General features: G+C 41.1%; 2 protein-coding genes across 26 annotated transcripts in view; one reads left to right on the top strand and one right to left on the bottom strand.

Moving 5' to 3' along the window:
* The window catches only part of Greb1l (GREB1 like retinoic acid receptor coactivator), a 254743-nt gene extending 245755 nt beyond the window's left edge, over nt 1-8988 (top strand). For 3 of the 5 annotated variants that reach the window (XM_075969306.1, XM_075969304.1, XM_075969305.1), the window contains 5 exons: nt 1142-1369; nt 2255-2396; nt 3571-3771; nt 5603-5741; nt 6983-8988. In XM_075969306.1, the coding sequence (XP_075825421.1) occupies nt 1142-1369; nt 2255-2396; nt 3571-3771; nt 5603-5741; nt 6983-7146 (874 nt within the window). In that variant the 3' untranslated portion in view covers nt 7147-8988. The remainder of the gene's footprint in view (nt 1-1141; nt 1370-2254; nt 2397-3570; nt 3772-5602; nt 5742-6982) is intronic. The other 2 variants (XM_075969307.1, XM_075969308.1) reach the window with 1 other exon arrangement.
* Nucleotides 8989-9065: 77 nt separating this feature from the next.
* The window catches only part of Esco1 (establishment of sister chromatid cohesion N-acetyltransferase 1), a 75377-nt gene continuing 60903 nt past the window's right edge, over nt 9066-23539 (bottom strand). For 20 of the 21 annotated variants that reach the window (XR_012910333.1, XM_075969322.1, XM_075969311.1 and 17 more), the window contains 3 exons: nt 22514-22657; nt 19316-19503; nt 14043-15074 (listed from right to left, as the gene is read on the bottom strand). Coding sequence is in view for 20 of the 21 variants with exons in the window: in XM_075969322.1 (XP_075825437.1) it covers nt 14927-15074; nt 19316-19503; nt 22514-22657 (480 nt within the window). In the remaining variant the exon portion in view is untranslated. Of the gene's footprint in view, nt 9183-14042; nt 15075-19315; nt 19504-22513; nt 22658-23539 lie in introns of those variants that run through there. The other variant, XM_075969330.1, reaches the window with a different exon arrangement.

The following is a 23539-nucleotide window of genomic DNA, read 5'->3' as shown; positions in this document are numbered from 1 at the left end:
ACAGACACTTCCAGGCAGTTGTGGTGGGGTGCGGAGGGGAGTGACACTTCCAGGAAGTAGTATGTATGTATGTGGGGGGGGGGTGACACAAAGACCCAGACAAAGCATTTTCAGCTGTAGTTGTATTTGGAAGTAAAGAAGAGACAGTTCTCCTGAGCATGGCGGATTATAAGAGCACTTAGTAGGTCACTGGTGGTTCTTCTAAAGACAGTGTGTCACTAAGTTCCTGGGCCATTTCCACATTTTGGTATTCATTAGCTGCAAAAATCTGTTCAGGCCAAGGTATAGTGTTACACACTTAGGAGTCAATGGCAGGATAACCGCTTTGAGTCTGACACCAGCCTGGTCTACATAGCAAGTTCTAGGCCAGCTACATAGTAAGACTATGTGAAAAAACAAACCTGTTCCAGTGCTGTGATTCACTTCTATCGCCAGCCTGACTACTGCAGTGGAGAGAAAGTCATGTGGCCTCTGTCTCGAGCTCACAACTGTAAATACAGCTGAAATCCCGTCTTCTCCTGGAGTCCTAACAGTCCTTCACAGTGCTCGGGGAATGCTGACTACTGAAACAATTGTGAAATTGCCCCAAACAGTGCCCCCAATGAAATGCTGATTTCCTACCATTACTTCTGTGGATTTGAAATCAATGAAATGTTCATATAGTTATTACATGTAATGATCAGAACTGGCCATTTCTGTACACCTAACCTCTGTCATGTCTTTGTTAACTCATGTTCATTATTCATGTTGAATATGAGCTGAGCTGGGCGGTGGTGGCGCACGCCTTTAATCCCAGCACTTGGGAGGCAGAGGCAGGCGGATCTTTGTGAGTTTGAGACCAGCCTGGTCTACAAGAGCTAGTTCCAGGACAGGCTCCAAAACCACAGAGAAACCTTGTCTTGAAAAACCAAAAAAAAAAAAAAAAAAAAAAAAAATAGAAATATGAGTTGAATTCCTTTCTCTTCCTCCTTTTTTTTGCCTTGATAACATACACTACTGAGTCATGACAGTGTGACTGGAGTTGACTTTCTTAATATAAATAATCTTACTACATCCTTTACAGCATTCCTAATATATAGTAGCATTGGTTCTTCAGTAACATTTATTAACATTTTCTATAAACTAACTTTATATTTTACAGCCAGCCCACAGAAGCAGGAATCTCCAGCAAAAATGTGTCCTTGAAGAGTGTCTTGCAGCATATTGAAGCCACACCAAAAATTGTCCACTACGCAATTCTGGGCATACAGAAATGGAATAGCAAGCTGACATCTCAGAGCCTAAAGGCTCCATTCTCAAGATGTCATGTGCATGATTTCATTCTCCTCAATATAGACCTAACTCAAAATGTGCAGTACGACTTCAACAGGTAGGTCAGTCCTCATGGATGCAGGCCACCGTGGCATCTGCCAATGGATGTCCACTTCAGCCTCTTCTGCCTTGAATCGCCAAGCCCCTTTCAGCTAACTCCCCTGGCCCAGAACTCATTATGTGACACAGGCTGGCCTCACACTTGTGACCCTCCTGAGGGCTGGGATCACAGGCGTCTGTCACCTAGCATGACCTAGACTTGATACTAGAATGTTAGCCACCTGATTACTCAATAAACTGTTGAATCAATACTGATCCATGTGGACCTATGAATGTCCAATATTAACCCCATATTCATCCTCAGAACTAAGGAGGAAACCACTCTCTCCAGTGCTGTAAGACCCACAGAAGGCAGCAGTAAAGCCTCTTGAATTGATCATACCCACGTTCCTAAGGAATCTGAAATGGTCAAGGAATGATATCAGAAACCATAGTCTTTTTTGGGGGGGGGGTTGTCAAGACAGGGTTTCTCTGTGATTTTGGAGCCTGTCCTGGAACTAGCTCTTGTTGACCAGTTTGGCCTCAAACTCACAGAGATCTGCCTGCCTCTGCCTCCCAAGTGCCATCACTGCCCAGCAGAAACTATGAAGTCTTAATATTCACCCCCAACCTGTAGCTATTAGAATACCCACTGCTTCCGTGCTTCATCCTGCATGTGAACAGAACTGTAAACCACAAGACCTCTGGCTCTCCTGACCACAGGAACAACCTAAACCCTGTGGCCTAAAAGAAGCAAGCCCTCCTTCCTTTAAAACTTATAATCCCAGATGAGTAGAGTGTGGGCCAGCTCTTCGGGGACAAGGTGATGTTTCAGGCCCTCCCCTAATGTCTGCCATGCATTTTTCTGTATAGTTATCATAGTTGAGATGTGGTTTTGATTTAGGTATTTCTGTGAAGATGTTGACTTTAACCTGAGAACAAACAGCAGTGGCCTGCTCATCTGCCGCTTTAATAACTTCAGTCTCATGAAGAAGCATGTTCAGGTTGGAGGGCAAAGGGACTTTATCATTAAACCAAAGATCATGGTAAGTTCTATGCAGCTTGATCCTACTGTTGAAAACAAGCACAAATGCTCTCTTAGAAATGGCTCTGTCATTAAAGTACTGGCACATAAGTGCTTTTTTGCTGCTTCAGAAAGGGAAGTAGTCGGAGTCCTCAGTGTCAGCTGTGCAGGGAAGTCCCAGAGTTAAGCCTTAAAGATTCCAAAGCTCTATGGTTTGTTTGTTTTCCACCTGCCTCTGCTTCCCGAGTTCGGAGCTTAAAGTGTGGGCCCGACTGCAAAGCTTTTCAAAACAACCTTTATGTAACCCAGGAGAAAAATACTGATACAAATACTCATCTGGTCCTGTGTGTGAGTGCGTGTGCGTGTTCTTAAGAAAATATTACAGCTCAAAGCTTATAAAGAGAATTCTTTACTCCATTCCCGTGGGGGGTGGGGGTGGGGCTTGCTGCTAGCTGATCACTGCAGCTGAGGAACTCCTGCCTTTTGTAGGACACGAGTCAGCCCAGACACACGAGCAGCACTCTAAAGACTTCCCTTTGGGCCCAACAACATATTTATTAAATACAGTAACATTCCAAAAATTCTTGCTTTAACTTAAATAACATTGGACTATTCTTCAAGTGGGAGAAGGGGGAATGCAGAACAAAATGAGACATAGAGCACATCAGGCCACTGCACAGCAATTCCTCTTTAGTTGCTAGTTTTTGAAAGTTAATTTTTTATTTGTGTGTATGAACTTACTGCCTGCCTACATGTATGTATGTGCCCTGTGTGTGTATCTGGTGCCTGCAGAGGCCAGAAGAGGGTGTTGGATCCCCTGGATCTAGAGCTACAGTGGTTTTGAGCCTCCATGTGGTTGCTGGGAACCAAACCTTGGTCTTCTGCAAGAACAGCTTAACCACTGAGCCCCCTCTCCAGCCCCTAACAGTCCTTTATCTGGAATTTACCACCATCATTAACCATGGTCTGACAATCTATGCCTTGGCTCTCAAGAGACCACACTTAGATATTGTGTGCCTAATTTAGAAATTATAATGTATTTATGTATGTGCAAACATTCACGAGAGTTAAATGCTAAGTGTAATTTCAGGTTCCTTTGGGGGTGCTGTATATGGAAGTTATTGGGATGCAATCCATTGTAATCTTAGACATTTCATTCACTGACAGGCACATTTCCCATGACCATCTGATTTCAGGTTTCAGAGAGCTTAGCTCCCATCTTGCCCCTTCAGTACGTCTGTGCTCCCGACAGTGAACACACGCTACTGGCAGCCCCTGCACAGTTCCTTCTGGAGAAGTTCCTTCAACATGCCTCATATAAACTCTTCCCCAAAGCCATCCATAACTTCAAGAGTCCTGTATTGGCCATTGACTGCTACCTTAACATTGGACAGGAGGTAAAGGCGGGACTGGCTAGTCCTGGGTGCCACATCCATTTCTTCCCCATTTTAGTTCCATTGAAAACATAGATGGTTCTAGAAGAGCCAATGACAGTATGATTCAAGGGGCCCCACAAGAACAGAATTAGCCAGTGCTCTGAAGAGCCTGCCCTGGCGGTGTGGACAGAAGCAGCCACTTGCTCATTTAAACAATGATAAGACTGTGCTGTCATTATGTGGATTTTTTTCAAGAGTCTCTTCTTGAAAGGCACACAGTGTCTTTCCTGATGAATAAGTACAAGCTCAGCACCTTTACAGCTGCCATCTCTCCTCTTCAAGCCCCTCTCAAGCCCCTCACAGTTTCCGTCTAATTTGTTAGTTGCCATTTGCATCTCCCTGTGTCTGCCAAGCTTTTCCTTCACATTATCTTAAGTCCATTTTATTAACTTCAATAATGTAATATATCCTTATAATGAATTTTTTAAAACAAAAACCAGCCTAGTTGACAGGATAGTGTGTCTCAGTAGGTAAAGGCAGCTGCTGCCAGTCCTGACAGCCTAGTTGGCAGGATGGTGTGTCTCAGTGGGTAAAGGCAGCTGCTGCCAATGCTGCCAACTCAACCCTGAACCCAGATAGTGCAGAGAACTGACTCCATACACAAACTCTTTCAAGTCCTAGTGCATTCAATTTTGGAAACTAAACTTAACTTCTGTTAATAATCCTTGCAGTGGGTTACACCATTAACTTTATAAATAGAAACTTTAAAATCATATGGTAGCTGAGCATGGAGGCACATGTCTGTACACCCAGCATTCCAGAAGCTAGCCTGGGATACAGAGTGAGATTCTGCCTTAAAACACAAAGACCCAACCATGTGTCAGCACAATCTCAATACTAATAGCAGCTAATATTTGCTTAATACTGAATAGACTAAATTAACAATCAAAAATACTTCTATCTAACAGGTTTTCTTACCTATGTAGATGAGGAACTGTACAATGCCATATGACTTCTAACTGAAGGAACCAGTGTTTGAATTCAAGTGTAGCTACCCCATTGTTCTCTCTTCTATCTTTCTGCTTTCCTGTAATGCTTGTGGTTATCGCCTATCATGGACCTAGAAATGCTGTTTTAAGCTTATTTCAGAGTGAAATAAGAATGAAATATATTTACTCTTTCCTATGCATTTTTTTTACGGAATGTGGTATTGTTTTGTTTTACTATTTATGTATATGAGCATATGGACATTTTATCTCCATGTGCATAAATACATGTCTGGTGCCTATGGAGGCCAGGAGAGGATGTAGGATCCCTTGAGACTGAAGTCACAGATGACTGTGTGCTGCCATGTGGATGCTAGGGGTCAAACCAGGGGCCTTTGGAAGAGCAGCCAGTGCTCTTAACTCTCTAGCCCCAGAATGTAGGGCTTTTTAAAAATTTACACACACACACACACAATTTTGTCAGAAGAATGATTAATCTAATATAACATGGTGGCGCATGCCGTGGTGGCGCATGCCTTTAATCCCAGGACTTGGGAGGCAGAGGCAGGCGGATCTCTGTGAGTTTGTGGCCAGCCTGGTCTACAAGAACTAGTTCCAGGACAGACAGGCTCCCAAGCTACAGAGAAACCCTGTCTCGAAAAACCACACACACACAACTACTGAAACTTTACTACTAAGTAAGTACAAAGTGTAACTAATCAACAACTTATATTGAGGAAGTGTGGCTCTCACCTTACATCCTGACTGAAGAGGAAGGCACTGACTACAGTGTTCCTCAGCAAAAGGACAGTCCTCTATTGCTTGTGAAATGTCTTTGGTTTTGTTTGTTTGTTTATTTCTTTCAGGTAGCCATATGCTATGTCAGCTCCAGACCCCATTCCAGCAATGTCAACTGTGAAGGGGTGTTTTTCAGTGGACTCCTCTTGTACCTCTGTGACTCTTTTGTAGGTGCCGATCTTCTCAAGAAATTCAAGTTTCTAAAAGGTAAGTCAAATTCAGTGTCTTGAATGTGAATGCTATTGTCACTAGAAGAAAAAAAAATCAAGAGTTGAATGGCACACAAGCAAGCAAAGCTTTGGCCAAAATTTGAATACTTTGATTCTAAACCAGGGCTACTGATAATATTGGGGTAAGATCTGTAATGAAAAAATATTTTTTTATGTATGTTTATGTGTTCAAGTGCCTGCAGAAGCCAGAAGGTATCCAACGCCCTGGAACTTAAGGGAGGGCACCATCTGACCGGGTGCTGGGGACTGAACCTGGGTTCTCTGCAAGCAGCAGGAAGGCTCTTAACCACTGAGTTATCTTTATCCGTGACTTCTTAAACAGACCTTTACAATTATTTATTTTAGAAATACATGTTTCTGGTATCTAATCTGGACAGAAGCTAGCTTGATTCTACCTATACATGTTTGTAAGCAATATATACACTCTAAAGTCATTTGACTGGGTCAGAAATCAACAGCAGAAAAATTGCATAATTGTACCCCCCCCCCAGACATACTCTTAGTTGTGAGGCTGGCACAGACACTAAAGTTGTCCTAATAGGTTCACCTTACTTAAGAATATCTACAAATCCAGGACCACAAATCATCCTTACAAGATGACCTGAGGTCAGTGATAGAAGACACTCAGTATACTATATGCACCATGAAAGTGGGCACGAGCTCTGAGTGTGTGTGTAGCAGTGGTTCTCAGGTAGAGGAAGGGTATGTGCCTGAAGAGGCTGTTGGCTGTCACTGTGTGTCTCAGCAGATAGTAAGCTGGGAGTATGGTAAACACTCCACGGCACAGACTGGGACCCAGCACACACAACAAAGTGCTCAGGTTGAGAATGCCTGCTCTACAGACTCAGAAAACAATGATCTTGTCAGTTACTACAAGAGAGGCTGAGGCTGAAGGAAAGCTCCTTCTGGCATCACTTTAAGCTCCTCGACACTTTCGCAAAACAACTAAGAATAAAATATCTACCTGTGGGGCTGGAGAGGTGGCTCAGTGATTAAGAGCATTGCCTGCTCTTCCAAAGATCCTGAGTTCAATTCCCAGCAACCACATGGTGGCTCACAACCATCTGTAAAGAGGTCTGGCGCCCTCTTCTGGCCTTCAGGCATACAGACAGAATATTGTATACATAATAAATAAATATTTTTTAAAAAATCTACCTGTATGTTGGTTCTCAAATGTGGTTAACATTCTTATCGATTTAACATCTGTTCCTCCTGAAGGTGCTACCTTGTGCGTCATCTGCCAAGACAGAAGCTCCTTACGGCAGACAATTGTTCGCTTAGAGTTGGAGGATGAGTGGCAGTTTCGCCTCCGGGATGAGTTTCAAACTGCCAACAGCAGTGATGATAAGCCTCTCTACTTTCTTACTGGACGGCATGTATGAGTTTTTGAAGAGACCAAAACAACAAACTGATCCCTAGATGGAGTGGGACAACAATTACTGGGGATTTTATTTCCTTTAACGTACAATCACTGTGGAGCAAAGTGCAACATATTTATCTCTTCTCCAAAGAGCTCCCCAAATGTGACCAAGGTCTTCTTTAGTTCCGCTGACAGGACCCAGATTCAGGTCAGGATGTGCTGTGCTGTGGGAGCCTGAGGATAGAGAACAAACATGGAGTATGCATTGTTTTTCCTACTACATTATGTTGGGGGCAGGGGACCGACCGTCAGCATTAGCCAGCTTGAATGTGTTACATGAGACTCACACCACTGGTGTGGAATTAATTGAAGATTAACACTTGAGGCCTGAACCCTCAGTTTCTCTTCAGCTCTGTACCTTGGTACAGTATTACTCAGGGGTCTGAAATGATAGAATGTAGAAGATATTTGTATTTAAAAAGAAATAGCTTTGTCTTTCTCTGTGCAGTGTTAGTTTAAGATTTATAATCTTATATATATCGAAACCTTTGGCAAAATTTCCACAGGAGTTAAAAGTTTACTATTTAAAGGGAACAAAGAATCAGTACATGCAGGCACTAGGTGCATTCATGAGGGTTCTCTGAGCTTGAGTCCTTTGTCTTGCCCATTCCAGTCTTGAAGCACACCGTGTCTATGAGAATGTAAACAGTGATTTGTACAAATAGCTATGTGGACAGATTAGCGTTCTGCAGTTATGCTCTGTCACTGTGATTCAGTTGAAAGGAAGGAGTTGGCACCTGGAAACCCACACAACAGGCTGGGATTTATTGTGGATTTGAACTAGTTGAGTGCTGTGACTCAGGCTAAGCATCCTTTAAAAGACTTAACCAGTAACAGCTGTCTTACACACAAAAATGGGTGGAAATGGGAAACAGAACCAGACACGTTTTCCTTAATTTTATCAATGACATTTTTCCTGAGGAGTAAGGAAGACTACGCAAAGCGCCTTTTGAACTCATTAAAACTAGTGGGTAGTGTATGACTAATATCAACAATAGGGGTATAAGTTTCTATGGATTCCTCATCCAATATTTTAATCAGAAACATTTTGAGAAAATATTCCACACTAATCTATTGAAGTTTACATGTAAATTGCTCTACTTCATGGTACCTTTTCAGAGTTTTCTCAGCCACGTGTCTGATTTTATCTCTAGTTAAGATGGTCACCTTTCCTTGAATCTGTCCGAGAACCCAAGACTACTGAAAGTCTACTGAGCCTGCACTTATTGCAGTGTTAGCTGATAAGCTTGGTTATCCAGGAATAAAAGTTTACAGCTAGTGAGAAGATGGAATGGATTGCAGCTCTCTTGGTTCTAATATAGCTACTTATGAGGTTTTAAATGTATTTTAAATGGATAGTTCCTTTTAACCCCATTTTAAATTGTCCCTCAAGAAGGAACCGCCTTATTATATGCTTACTTCTTAACTTTAGTAGAGCGGAATTTTAGCAAAGAGGTATGTTCCAGGGCAGTCTAATTTAGGTATGAATGCATCTAACTTGTTCCTGTTTTGCTGAAAGGGTCCAATGCAGGTAATATCAAGAAAGCCACTGTTTGTGCAATATCTCAATAACACTATGTAGGGTAAATAAAAATACTTGAAATAATTCCACAACTATTGTGCCAGGGGTAGAGGCCTCTTAGGAGTTCTTACTGGCTTTTCTTTTTGGACTCAGTTACTTTAATGCAGGCACTCCGTGTTAGTTAGAGCTGCACTCTGGAAATTCAAGTGATCATGAACTGTAAACACTATTCCACTCCTCCAAGAGAAATGCCAGAATAGAAACAAAAGACTGTCCATCACTCCAATAACTGATAAGTTTTCATTTATCTGCCTCTTTTTCTCCAAAGCCTAAATAAAGGTTTGGATATTTTAAAGTTACCTTAATCAGTGTAATCCTTTAGTGAATGCTAGGTCCTCTTTAAGGATGGAATTGCACAAGCCCAGACCATCATGACTTGTTAGTACACGTCTTGGTGTGTTTGACCTCTTCCATTCCTGAGGACAGTGAGTTAGGGCAAATAGATTAAGTCACATGGTAATGTACCTGCAGACCTGCTGAACTTTGGCATGCATGACAGTTCACACAGGTTAATATTGAATGTAACCTAAAAAAAATTAGAAAAGCTGTAGTCAAGTTTTGGCTGTAATTTATGCAACTGCTTCTTGTGATTTTTAGAAAAGGGGGCACCTGTGTTACTTTGTTACTGTAAAATTTTCTTAACCAAAATTTGGTGAATTTCACTCACTAGTCAGTCTACCTCACATTTTGTTTATGACGTTGTGTCTACAGTATGTTGTTGTTCTTTCATTTGGTGAATGTATTAAAATTCCCTCCCACTCCTCATTCTCTAAAGTTTGTTTTCTTTAAACCCATTTTCCCTAAGTTACAAGGAGACATGAGCTGTGACTCTGGCAATGTCTGGTATTGTACTATGGACGGCTCAGAGATTCTACTATCTTGGCACAATCCAAAAAAACACTTAAGTAAACAGTTGAATGAAACCTACAGCTTACCTAAAGCAGCTATATACACCAAAGTCTCCACTGGAAAAATGCAGACTGCTACATAATTATAGATGACAGACCTATGTAGAAGGCAACTATATTTACTTTTGTGGCCTCAAACAGTTCCGGGTCACTAACATTTATTATTAATTTTGGATTTATTTCTAAATTCCACCTACTTTTACCAACTCTTAGGGGAAAAAAGGCCTTCCAGCTCTAATAAAGAACATTTATAATAATAGAATTTGAAACAAAACTACTCATCTAGGCCAAAGCGGTAACTCTTTTCATGTCTGCTGACAGACAGGGAAGCAAGCTTCCACTACCTGTTCAAAAGTAACTGGCCTGGAAAGTCTAACAACATGCCAATTACTAAAGTCTTAGAAGCCATAAGAAGGAAGGATGCATATGTGAATTACTATGGTGGAAATTGACTCAGCGATCTTTTTTTTTTGAGGGGGGGCAGGGTTTCTCTGAGTAACAGGCTGTCCTGGAACTCGTTTTGTAGACTAAGCGGGCCTTGAACTCACAAAGATCTGTTTGTCTCTGCTTCCTGTGTGCCACTACCACCCAGACAACTCAGCAATCTTAACTCTGTGTTAAGATTAACTGAAGCTGTGTTTCTACACAACTGGGCAACCAAGCCAGGCAAACAAGAACCACTAAAACATCACAGTAGTCTGAAACTGTGTGTAACTGTGTTCATGCTTTTGGTAAATGCAGAGTTCACACTCACATATTATCAAGTTGATTAATACTCTGCTTTCTCCAATCCTTGCTCAAGAAACCATCCACACAATTCAGGCATACCCATCAAAACCTGTGTTTCCTACAATATGCTAGATATCTGCAAAAAGGACCAACAACTAACAAAAATCTGTATAATCTGCAATTATATAAACTACTGAAGTCTGCAAGCAGCCACTGGCTGCGCTGTGACTGCTGCCTCCCACACCCCAGAGGCTTTGTTGCTAACATCACGGAGACTCCCTTCTTCTCAAAGGCAGTGAAGACAGTGGTGACCTTCCAGAGTGTCTGTGGCTGTTTCCATCACTCTCTTTTTTTTTTTTTTAATTACATTTGTTTATTGGTTTATTGTGTGTGTGGAGCATGCCACAGTTCATGTCTGGTGGATAGTTTCTCGCCTTCCATGTGGGTCCCTGGGATTGGTCTTCAGGTTTGGCAGTGAGAGCCTTTACCAGCTCAGTAAGGAACTGGGTTTGTTTGCTTGGTTGAATGGCTAGTTTTTGAGGACTTCACTTCAACCCCCAGGATTCATATTATGGAAGGAGAGGATCAACTTCTGCAAGTTGTCTTCTGACCTCCACATGAACTGTGGCACATGTATGCCCCCTCCCCGAAGTGCATGTAGATATACTCCCGGGCACGCTGGTGAAGTTCAGTGCAGCCAATCTGCTCGGCGAAGTTGGCGATGCCAATGGCGTTGCTGGGGTCCAGCTGCTGCACGAGGAAGTCGCTGCAGGCTCGGACCACGCTGTCAATCTGATACATGACTGCCCCGTTCATCACATGCAGCACGCACTTCTCGCCCACGGAGATGGAGGCCGTGTAGGCAAACTCAATAAGTCGCTCCATGACCTTAGGGTGGATGCCTTCTATGGACACCACCTCCATGCCCTGCTCCCGAAGCCCATTGGTGAACATGGCCTTAAAGACCGGGCTGGAGGAGGCCAGCACCACCTTGTGAGCCATGAACTGGGCAGCTGGGGTGTCTTCGTATTTGACCTGCAGCGTCACATCACAGAGCTGCTGGCTCAACCGGAGCTCGTTCATGATGCCGAAAGCCTGCTTGGTGTGGTCCTCTAGCGTGTAGCTGAAGGTGCGGTTGCCGTCCTGGGAGGGCGTCACCTCGGCCTTGCACTCTGTGGATGCATACATCACCGCGTCCCCTGACCCCTCGGGGCACTTTGACCCTAGAGGCAGGAACTGGCTGCTGCGGGGAGCCCCGCTAGGCCTGGGTTCTGGCTGCATGGGGTTCCTGGTGAGAAGGTACAGTTCCACCACTAGTAGTTAGGGGCCCCGCCATGGCCGCGCTCCGCCTCCGCCTCCATCACTCTCTTCTGACTCTCTCCTGGTTTATGCTGTTTCAGATTCTCTCAAATAATGGGTGTGCCTTGCAGATCTCTAGTTCCCTTTTCCTACACCAGGATAATCTCATAATAAACCTCCAAATAACAGCTTAAGCCCAAACCTCTATCAAACTTCAAAGCCACACAGACAACTATAAAGGCAGTAATTCCACTTGCAAATTCTATAACCACTTTAACTTTGACCAAACTGAACCTGCCCTTCCCCATCAAATCCTCCCAACCCATTTTCTCTGTTTTTCCTTCTTATCTACTAAAGCTGTGGCACGTATTCTCCCCACAGTTAGGAACAACAGACAGCGCTTTAGTTCTTCCCCTGTTCAGTGCTGCAACATTCTGTACAAGCTGCTTACCGTAGTCCCTTTTCAAGTCCAAAGTCTTAGCTTTTGCTTGTTTGTTTCTTTTCGTTTTGGAGACAGGATTTCACTGAAGCTCTCAAGCCTGTCCTGGACCTAGTTCTTGTAGACCAGGCTGGCCTCGAACTCACAGAGATCCACATGCCTCTGCCTCTTGAGTGCTGGGATTAATGGCATACATGTGCCACCAACACCTAGCTCAAAGTCTTATCTTATAAACCCTATTGCAGGCTATAGAGAGGTTTCAGCAGTTAAGAGCACTAGCTACTCTCTCAGAGAACTGGGGTTCAATTCCCAGCACCCACATGGCAGTTCACAACTGTCTGTAACTCCAATTCCAAAGCATCTGGCACCCCCATACAGACATACATGCAGACAAAATACCAATGCACACACACCCAAAAATTCTTTTTTAAAAAGCCATAAACCCTAATAAATAAAACAATGAACACTAAATACAGGGTCTGATACACTCAAATGGTAGGTGCTCAGGCTACTATTCTTAAAGAAATGTCCAAGTTGTAAAATTTGATTCCACTGATGCCAACATTTAAAGCAAACAGTCACTATTTATCCTGTCCTCCCTTTATGTCTTCATCAAGCATGGCCTGCTAATCCAAGTAATGTATTGAGGCTCACATGGAAATGGGACCTGTATTAATAAAGTTAACAGTATCAGAGAACTAACACTAGTTCAAAGTTTCACTGTGCTTCCAAAAAGTCAAGGTATTTATCAGGCAAATAAGAATAAAGATGACTACAAGAGTCTCAACACCAAGGGAAAATGATAATGTCAAAAGTCATACCAGGGGCTAAAGAGACGGCTCACCAGGCAAGAGCACTTACCATCCTTGTAGCAGACCTGCCTTCAGTTCCTGGCATACACATGGTACATACACAAAAACCCATGCAACAGAAACAAGTGGTGGTGGCCAGGGAGTGGTGGCACACACATTTAATTCGAGGCCAGCCTAATCTACAGAGTAAGTTCCACGACAGGTTCCAAAGCTACACAGAGAAGACCTGTCTCGAAAAACCAAAACAGAAAAAAGAAAAGAGAGAAAAGAGGGGAAAAGTAGTAGTGGCATGTGCCTTTAATCCCTGCATTCAGGAGGCAAAGGCAGGCAGATCTCTAAAGCCAGGGCTACATAGTGAGACCCTGTCTCAAATGATGATGATGATGATGTAATGAAGAGATTGTTTGTGATGAACATTTGAATGATAATGCAAAATTGCCTGCATGTATGTCTGTATGAGGGTGTCAGGGCCCCTGGAACTGGAGTTACAGACAGTTAGTTGTGAGCTGCATGTAGGAGCTGGGGATTGAACCAGGATCCTTTAAAAGAGCAACTAGTGCTCTTAATCTCTCCAGCCTGAAAGAGTACAGTCTTATACTACTCTATAAATAATAAAACAGCAGGGCAGTGGTGGCACACACCTTTAATCCCAGCACTTGGGAGGCAGAGGCAGGCGGATCTCTGTGAGTTCTACCCACATAGAAACACTGTCTCAAAAAAAAAAAAAACAAAAAAAAAAGAAAAAATTAAATAAGAAATTAAAAAAAAAACCAAACTCATAGGGGGATAAAATGTACAACTGACTGTTAATTATAATGTAAGTCCCTAAATTTTAGTAGGTTTTCATTGGGGATATGATCATTTCAGTTCTAAAAGGCAATCTAACTGAAACCACAGCGACACGGTGGGCTGTGTTTCTTTATTTCTTTGAAAGTTAATTAAATACCATATTATTAAAATATCCAGGAAGACTTGACAAACTAGTAAAAACTATCTTTAAGAAGCCCATGTTTTAATTTTATGTCAGTCTTAAGCCTCAGAAAATCCCTGAAAGAGCACAAATATTCAACACAACATTGTCTCCATACATTTATCACTTAGAAAAGGTATCAAGTATTTTATTATTTTATTCTACATTATATACAGGTCATAAAAGGCCACAGCAGTTTTTCAACATATAAACCCTTTAAAAGTAGAGGGCACTATGAAAGATAGACAAGTATCAAAATGAAGTCCAGTAATGAGGGCGTATACTCAGTGCAGTATTTCTGAGGAATAACAGCGCAGACACACCCACCCACATTGAGTTTACAACTATTCTGTAGTTCTTTGCGACTCTAGTCATTTATGGCGCCACATGAGAGCTTCCCACTGCCACCGTCAGGGACAGAGAAGTAAGCAATGGAGACTCTACTGCAAGTTATTGCACTTGGAGCTCTCCTTTTTTGAGGAATTTTTTTAGTATAGTTTAGTAGCTTCAAATTCTCAAGCATGTAATACTGTACTGTTCTTGAATAATAACTCAAAAAACATTAGTTTCCACTCTGAAAATACAATCTTTAAACCTATAACTGGTATCAGCAGATCAATATAAAAAAATACAGTACCAAGCTACACTGGTATATTTCCATATTAAGAACTTCAAAATATACTTATCACTGAGACCATAGTCCTTGCATTAATTTTCAGTCCACTATGAACAATTACCTGCTGCATGTAAACATGTCTAAATAACTATAGATAAAATACAATCATAAATTTCTGTAAAAGATAATAAAATATCTTCTTTAAAAAACAAAACAATAATAAGCTATTACTGCATTGTTTCCAATTTTATGAAAATGGAACAACCATATGGCTGTTTCCAGTCCTGAGTTCATTTGTAATAAAAATGGCCCTAGTTCCTGGTTAAAGTCAGCAACCAATTCTTTCTCTTCAAAAGATGTCTTCTGGTACATTAGGCAACATCTGGATTAGTTGGTATTCTGTCCATTAATAAAATTATAGACCAGAAACTGACCAGTGCCACAGTACTGTGTTGCAAACAACTTTCCATCAGGAGTGGGATCTGAGAAAGCGATTTCTTCTTTACTCAAATATGAGCCATAAATAAAGTTACTCCTATTGGGGAAAAAAAGGGTGGGGGAAAGGGGAGAAGATTAAAAATTAATCTTTCTGTTCACTGAAACTGAACAACCTATCAAATTCATTTAGACAAGAAAGACTAAAGCAATGCTATGTTATTCTAAAAAGCAAAATACCTGTTGGTCTTAAATATTATAATTTGAAGTAGGAAGACTTTAGAAAAGCAATAATTATAAAAAAACGTTTGTCCAACATCATGTCATAAAGTCCTCAACAACTCAGAGTTGAACTTCTCAATCAAGATATCAAACATGACTTCACAGTGAAAGACTATTTCTCAGATCAGGAAAAAGGTATGTCTGTCCTCTTCCCTTCAATAACACCACCAACAACGCTTACCAGCATAAACCGGAGAAGACATAAGCATCCCAATGAGAATGTAAGAAAGAAAGAAAGCACTTTCTTTGGCAGATGATATGATCTTACAAAGAGGAAATTCTGAGGGATTTATCAAAAGATCGCTTAAAATTTAGTAAATGATCTAGGGAGTTAGAGAAATGGCTCAGCTGTTAAGAGGACTGGTTGGTTGCACGTCCAGAGGTCCTCAGTTCAATTTCCAGCAACCACATGGTGGCTCACAACAATCGATAGTGAGATCTGGTGCCCTCTTCTGGCCTGCAGGTACACATGCAGGCAGAACACTGTATACATAATAAATAAACAAATAAATTTAGTAAATGATCTGAAGGGTTGAGACTCAGATTGATATTCAACTGTGAACTGCATTAGCTATAGACCTGAAAAATGGGCAATCCAAACATGAACCTTGAAAACAACCAACTTCTAACACTAGGATGAGCACAATGCTTAGGAAAATAATTATCAAAAAACCTGTAAGCTAACAACTATAAAATATTATTTAAATAAAAACCTAATAAAGAGACACCCATGTTTAAAAGTCAGAAAACTCAATACTGTTAAAGTGCTATTACTGTAGAAACTGATCCATAGCTAGTTTCCTTGGAGCAAATGGCAAGCTGACCTTAAAATTCACAAGGAAATAAAAAGGATACTGAAGAGTCAAAATATTAAAAAAAAAAGAAAGAAAGAAAGAAAGAAAGAAAGAAAGAAAGAAAGAAAGAAAGAAAGAAAAAAAAAGAAAAAAGAGAGAAGAAAAAGGCTGAAGGATTCATATATTCCCCATTTCCAAATATGCCACACAAAGCTGTAGCATTTAATACTGACATAAGCATAGACACACAGAACATGGAACAGACATGTCTAGATAGAAACCTTTACAAGTACGCCGAGACCAACAACTATTCAAGAAGAGTGCAGTCCTTGTAACAAATTGTGGGAGAATAAGATATCCACATGCCAAAAGTATATTTGCATGTTGTTATCACTTTCATGCAATAATAAAATCCAATAGAGCCAAAGCATGAGTATAAAACTAAACTAGAAGGATAAACATGAATCTTTGGGGCCATGCATTAGACAATGGATTTTAAAATATGACAATAAAAGGGACAAAAGAAAAAAAAGCATACAGTAGATTTCATCAAAATGAAGGGTGTGTCAAAGGACACATCCAAACGTAGTGTATGATCCTAACATCTGGGAAGTAAGGAGACCAAAGGCTTAGTTAGGCTTTTAACCCCAGCACTTGGGAGGCAGACAGATCTGTTGAGTTCAAAGTTAGCCTGGTCTACAGAGCAAGTGCCAGGAAAGCCAGAGCTGTCACACAGAGAAACCCTGTCTCAAAAAACAAACAACAACAAAAAAGCTGACACAGGCTTGAATAGGTTCCTTTCTTTTTCTTTATGTGTGTCTGGTCAGAGAGAGAACTGAGAACACGTTGTTGTTTTGCCTAGACCGGCTGACCATGAGCTCCTCACACTGTAATTATAGATACATGCCACCTTATCCTGCTTTTACACAGGTCCAGGGATTTGAACTTAAGTACTCATGGTTACACAAAAAGAACTTCATCAACTGAGACGTTTTCCAGCCTCTCAATAGGTTTTTCTTCTAAAGACGATGAAGTGAAGAATTTGAAGCCCTCATATATTGCTGGTTGGGTTATAAAATGGTGCAGACGCTACAGAAGAGAGTTCAACAGTTCTTCAAAACATTAAACTCATCAGTACTACAAAATCCCCAATTATACACCTAAGTATACACTCTCAAAGTTAAACACGTCCACACAAACACTGGTGTATAAATGGTCATAGCAATACTATCCATGAATGTCAGTAAGCAGAAACACACCAAATATAAACAGATGAAAGAACAAATAATTCTACTCTACTACTTGGCAATTATAAAAAAGCAATTTATTTTTTAATGTTTTAAAAAGCAGGATTGGAAAGATAGCTTAGTTGGTAATGGGCAAGCACAAGGACCTGAGTTCAATGACCAGAACCCACATTTTAAAAAAGCCTGATGGCACATGGGCTTGTGATTCTAGCCCATGGTGGAGACTGGCTCATGGCTGTCCAGCCTCACCTGCTGGGTCGGTTCCAAGCCAGTGAGAGATTTTGTCTCAAAAGCCAAGAAGGACAGCACTGGAGGAGCCACACCGAAGACTGTCCTCTGGTTGCCACACAGAGACAAACATACATACCCATGTGTGTGCGCGCACACACACACACATACACACAAGCAGCAGACAGATCCATGCTACCACACTGATGATACTTAGAATTCCACTTGTATGGACTGTTCAGTATAGAAATGTACATTGATACAGAGTAGGCTGGTAGCTTCCAGCCAGCAACTAGAGATGCGAGAAAATGGATCACTGCATGAGTGGGGTTTAGGGATGGAGAGGGTGGGGGTAGAAATGTTCTACAATTAGGTCAGGTGATAGTTATATGTTTTGAGTATATTAAACCCACTGAATGGCAACTGGATGGATTTAGGGTGTAATTCTCAAGCCCACTGGCAGCATTTTTATACCGTCAGAAGGGAAAGTAAGTGAAGAAGCAGAGGCTCTACGCACTCTTACAGGGAACGACTATTACAACACTGCTGTTTCCATGGTTTGAACAAGAGCTACCTACATGGTTTGCTACAAGATTTAAAGGATGGAAAATAAATCTTCTCACTCCTTTAGGACTATTTGTGTTTAAACATCTTGTTCCCAGGCTTCACACTAAAAGAACTGGAAACAGGACAGTTGAGAGCTATTGTTCATTAACCACACACATAGTAAGGAGCTAAGGCCCACCTGTAACAGCAATGGTTATTTCAAAACCTATTCCCATAGGAAACAGTTCACAGTCTATAAATAAACAATAAACTGACCTAAATTTTTTAAGCACTACTGATAGAACCTGGGGCCTGATACTTGGTGAGCAAGTACTCTACCATCTAGCTTACCCATTCTGCCCCCAAAACCTTTTATGGATGATTAATTTTAACCTTCATTTTATCATTTATCTAAGGAACTTTATTGGAAGAAAAAAGTCTGATGCTTTTCTTTGTGTTTTTGATAAACAACCACAGGATAATAGAAAAATAAACGACAAAGAGAATATAAAATAATACTTAAAAAATTTTAAACATTTATTATTAGCATATGCATGTGTATGTCTTTTTGTGCATGCATGTGTGTGTGTGAATGCCTGTGCTACAATGTTTGTATAGAGAGATTATATAACTCAGTGGAGTTGGCGCTCTCCTTCTACCTTTATATGGTTTGGGGGATTGAAATCAGGTTTTTTTTCTTCAATCAGCACCTTTACCTGTAGAGCCATGTCACTGCCCCCACCCCCACAACCCCCCCCCCCCCTTTTTTTCTTTCTAGACAGGGTTTCTCTGTAGCTTTGAAGCCTGTCTTGGAACTCGCTCTGTAGACCACGCTGGCCTCAAATTCACAGAGTTCTGCCTGCCTCTGCCTCCCGAGTGCTGGAATTAAAGACATGTGCCACCACCACTGGCCAAAAAGAATATTAAGACAATTTTCTCTAAAAGTCGATTTTCCAAAACATTGTCTCTCTATATATTTCTCTGTTTTTGTTTGGAAATCTCTAAGAGTGAACACAGGTTGAACTATGTTATATTGGCCTAATGTCACAGTTTTAAATAAAAGTTTAATATTTCATCTATTATCAAACATTTTCCTCTTCAGATTAAACAAAAAAGATTTACAGATCTAGTATATTTATACAAAATTTATAGTTAATACAAATAAAACTCATACAATTATGATTAAGTATCAATCTATAAACTAAAACTCTAAACTACTGCAAATGACTTGAGTTACACATTACCTTAGGCATTCAATCATGCGAGAAGCTATCTTCTTCCGCCGCATCATGCTAAACACCCATATTCGACTGATCCCACAGATTGCAGGCTCTGGCAATGTTGAGCAGCACCAGGCTTTTTGCCTTTCAAATCGGACTTTTTCTTCTTCTGACCTGATAACTGGAAGTTTCTCTTCTATAACTCGATAGCCCTATAAATGTCAAAAATGGCAAGGGAAATAAAGGTGGCAGTTATCTAGTGTAAATCTAGCTGAGGTCTGGCTGCTTAACAAACTAGCAGATCACTTAACAATCTGGGTTTACTTCCATTCTGATTCAACCCATAATAATATAATTAAGTATATCTACCACTAATCATTTTGAGTCATTTAACAAGGATTTTGCCATCCAAAGTGAACACCACAGGAATAGAATGTGTTTTCCTCTACCATCTGCTTTCTAAGCAGCAAAAGTACATGTTAAACCAGGCAATGGTGGCGCACACCTTTAATCCCAGCACTAGGGAGGCAGAGGCAAACAGGATCTCCGTAAACTGGAGGCCGGCCTAGTCTACATAGTGAGTTCTAGGATAGCCAGGGCTACACAGAGAAACCAAAAACCAACCAAACAAACAAAAACAGCCTGGCATTGGTGGTGCACAACTTTAATCCCAGCACTCAGGAGGCAGAGACGGGAAGATCTCTGAGAGTTCAAGGGCAGCCTTGTCTATAGATCAAGTTCCAGGACAAAGCTACACCAGAGAAAAGCTGCCTCACAAAACCAAACCAAAGAAAAAAAAAGGGAGGGGAGGAGAGGAAGAGAAGAACATATTCTAAGCTCAATAGTCACAGTGACTCTTCCTATACTGCACAATTCACCACCACACAAGAACTAAGAACAGGAAGAGAAGGGAAATCAAGAAAGCCTTTTCTGGGAGCTGTAGACAGCTTAGCGGTTTAGAGCACTGGTCCTAAGTTCAACTCCCAGCAACCACTTGGTAGCTCACACCATCTATAGTGAGATCTGATGTTCCCTTCTGGCATAAATTCGTACACGCAGATAGAGCATACATACACATAAAATAAATCTATTTTTTAAAAAAAAAAACTTTTCCTTTGATTTATCGAGATTCTCTGATCTCTTTTTTAAAAATATTTGTTTATTATGTATACAATATTCTGTCTTCATGTATGCCTGAAGGCCAGAAGAGGGCAACAGACCTCATTACAGATGGTTGTGAGCCACCATGTGGTTGCTGGGAATTGAACTCAGGACCTTTGAAAGAGCAGGCAATGCTCTTAACGGCTGAGCCATCTCTCCAGCCCCTCTGATCTCAGTAAGTAACTGTAAACATATATACACATTATTGTCAAAGAGGACATGACCAATCTCCTAATAAGACAAAGATAAAACTTAAAACTAGAAAACAAAATTTAAGAGTGATACATGTCTTCAATCCCAACAACTAGAAGGCAGAGGCAGGAAGATTCTTTGAGATCCAGGCTAGCCAATGCAATATAGACTTTGTTTCAAAAGAACAAAAGGAGGGGGGCACTTGACTGATGGCTCAATGGTTGAGCTGGTCATGCAGGAGTTCAGTTCCCAAAATCCAAATGGTGGCTTACTACTATCTGTACCCTCTTCCGAACTCCACAGGCACCAGGCACGCACAAAGAATAGGATCATGCATGAAGGCAAAATTCCAGCATTAGGAAGGCAGAGGCAGGCAGGCAAATCTCTATGAGTCTAAGGTCAGTCTGGTCTACAAAGTGAGTTCCATGACAGCTAGAGCTGTTACGCAGAGAAATCCTGCTTTGAAAAACCAAAAGAAAGGAGGGGGAGCGGAGTGTAGCACGAAGTTTCTGTCCTGCCTGGTCCCACAGCCATTCAGTCCCAAAGAAACATAGAGAGGCTTATTATTAACTATAAACTGTTTGGCCTATTAGCTCAGGCTTATTATTATTAACTAGCTCTTTCAACTTAAATTAACCCACAATTCTTATCTATGTTTAGCCATGTGGCTTGGCACCTTTTCTCAGCAAGGCACTCTCATCTTGCTTCCTCTGCATCTGGCTGGGGACTGCATCTCTGCCTTTCCTCTTCCCAGAATTCTCCTAGTCTGGTTGCCCCACCTACCTGCCTCCTGCCTGACTACTGGCCAATCAGCATTTTACTAAACTAATATGAGTGACAAATCTTTACAGTGTATAAGAGTATTATCCCAGAGAGAGAGAGAGAAAGAGAGAGAGAGAGAGAGAGAGAGAGAGAGAGAGAGAGAGAGAGAGAGAGAGAGAGAATGACAGAACAAATGAGTGTGGCAGGACTACAATAAAATTGTATTTACAAAAACAGCCAGGCATGGTAGCACATGCTACCAATCTCAAGGAGCCTCTCTCTGAGTCTGAAGCCAACCTGGTCATATAGTGAGTTCCAAGACAGCCAGGGGTTACATAGTCAGACACTGTCTCAAAAAAAAAAAAATTAAAAAATTAAAAAAAAAATTTTTGTTAAAAGTAGGCGATGAGCTGGGCATACAACTATAATCCCAGCACTCAGGAGGGGGCAGCAGAGAACAACCTCAGCTACTGAGCAACTTCAAGGTAGGACTATGTGAGAGCCTAATTTTCTATACTATATCTACTATACCTTGCCTAGCCCCCTTTAACTCAAGTGCTAGGAGGATCAATTGAGAGAGGTATTAGTATACAGCACAAAACCTCTAAAGCTCTAACAGTACTCTTAATTCTATACCTTCCATCTCACTGATTTGAAAAACGAATTCCTGCCAAGTATGGTATGCACACCATTAATTCTAGTACTCAAGGGACAAAGCAGGTAGGTCTCTGAATTCAGGCTACACACTGAGACCCTGGGAAGAAGGGAAGGAAGAAGTAAGAAAGGGAGGGAAGGAAAGAAGGAAGAAAGGAAGACAGACTAATTCCCACCTGGGCGTGGTGGTATGTAACTGTAATTCCAGCACTCAGGACAGCCTGAGCTACATAGTGATATCCAGGCCAGGCAGTATTACATAGAGAGACTATGTCTCAAAAAGAGAAAAGAAAATCAATTCCTGCACAAGATATAACTCTATTATAGTGAAGAATTACATTATATCTTTATCTGAAATGTAGATAGATTTATTAGGATACTATTTAGTATTACATAGTAATAAGCTAAATTAGGTATCAAACTATTTCTAAGCACTCTTTAGAAGTTACTTACCCACTGGATGTGTTCTGCAATCAAGCAGCCGACTACTTTTTTGTCATTAGAAATAAAGAGAAGTGTTTTAGTTCTGGAATAGCACATTAATGGAGCCTGTTGGAAACCCAAATCGTTGTCAACCATCTCTCTAATTTCATCAACCTGCCAAGTAAAGAACAAGACTTTTTTTAAAACAAAGAAAACATTGTATACAGGTGTAAAAAAAAAATTCAATAAGATGAATATATTATTCCTAACCAAATACTCCCTAAGGAGTTTTTGAGACAGAAGTCTTGTTAATTCTGCTTTGTACCTCTGGCTGTCCTGGTGCTCAATAAGTAGCCCAGGCTGGCCTTGAACTAGTGGCAATTGTTCTGCGTCAGTCTCCTGAATACTGAAATCATGGGTGTATGCCACCACACATTATAATTAAAAGGCTATACACATTAAAAGGCTGGAACTCTTTTACATGTCTGTACTGATTATTAACTCACTGATTTTTAAGCACTGGAAGCAACTTGGTAGAAAGAGGGAAGGCACAGAGGTGTTGCCAACCCTAACGGTGTCGGAAACAAGGGTGAGCAGGAGTCAGCACTAAGCCTGTGAGAGCACTGAGACTTTCTCAGGAGGAGCACAATGTGTAGAAATGGCTAGAGCACACTGAATCTTAGCCAGCAAGATACTGTCCACCCCAAGCTTTAGTTAGAACTCTCAACAGTAAAATGAAGGGAACAGAAGAAAGAAATTCATGTTCACTATCTGGCAAGCATCTAAAAGTGAGACACACCAAGAACTATAGTCATTTCAATCCAATATCCCTTGGAGTATTATAGTTCTTCATTTTGCATGTGGAAGAAACAAACTCAAAAGTGACATAATTTATGTCAAACACTAAACATCTAGAATATCACGGAGCAGAGGTTTGAACCCCAAACATTAACATGGCATCAAAATGCTTCTTCCAAGTTCAAGCTACCAAGTTGTAGGCACTGAAAAAAAAAAGTAACAATTATGAGACAGGTGGTGGTGGTACACGCCTTTAAT

The sequence above is a fragment of the Microtus pennsylvanicus genome, chromosome 4, assembly GCF_037038515.1.
Source record: "Microtus pennsylvanicus isolate mMicPen1 chromosome 4, mMicPen1.hap1, whole genome shotgun sequence".
NCBI classification, from domain to species: Eukaryota; Metazoa; Chordata; class Mammalia; order Rodentia; family Cricetidae; genus Microtus; species Microtus pennsylvanicus.
The sequence above is the reverse complement of the archived record's forward strand: the minus strand, read 5'-3'. Positions and strand labels throughout refer to the sequence as shown.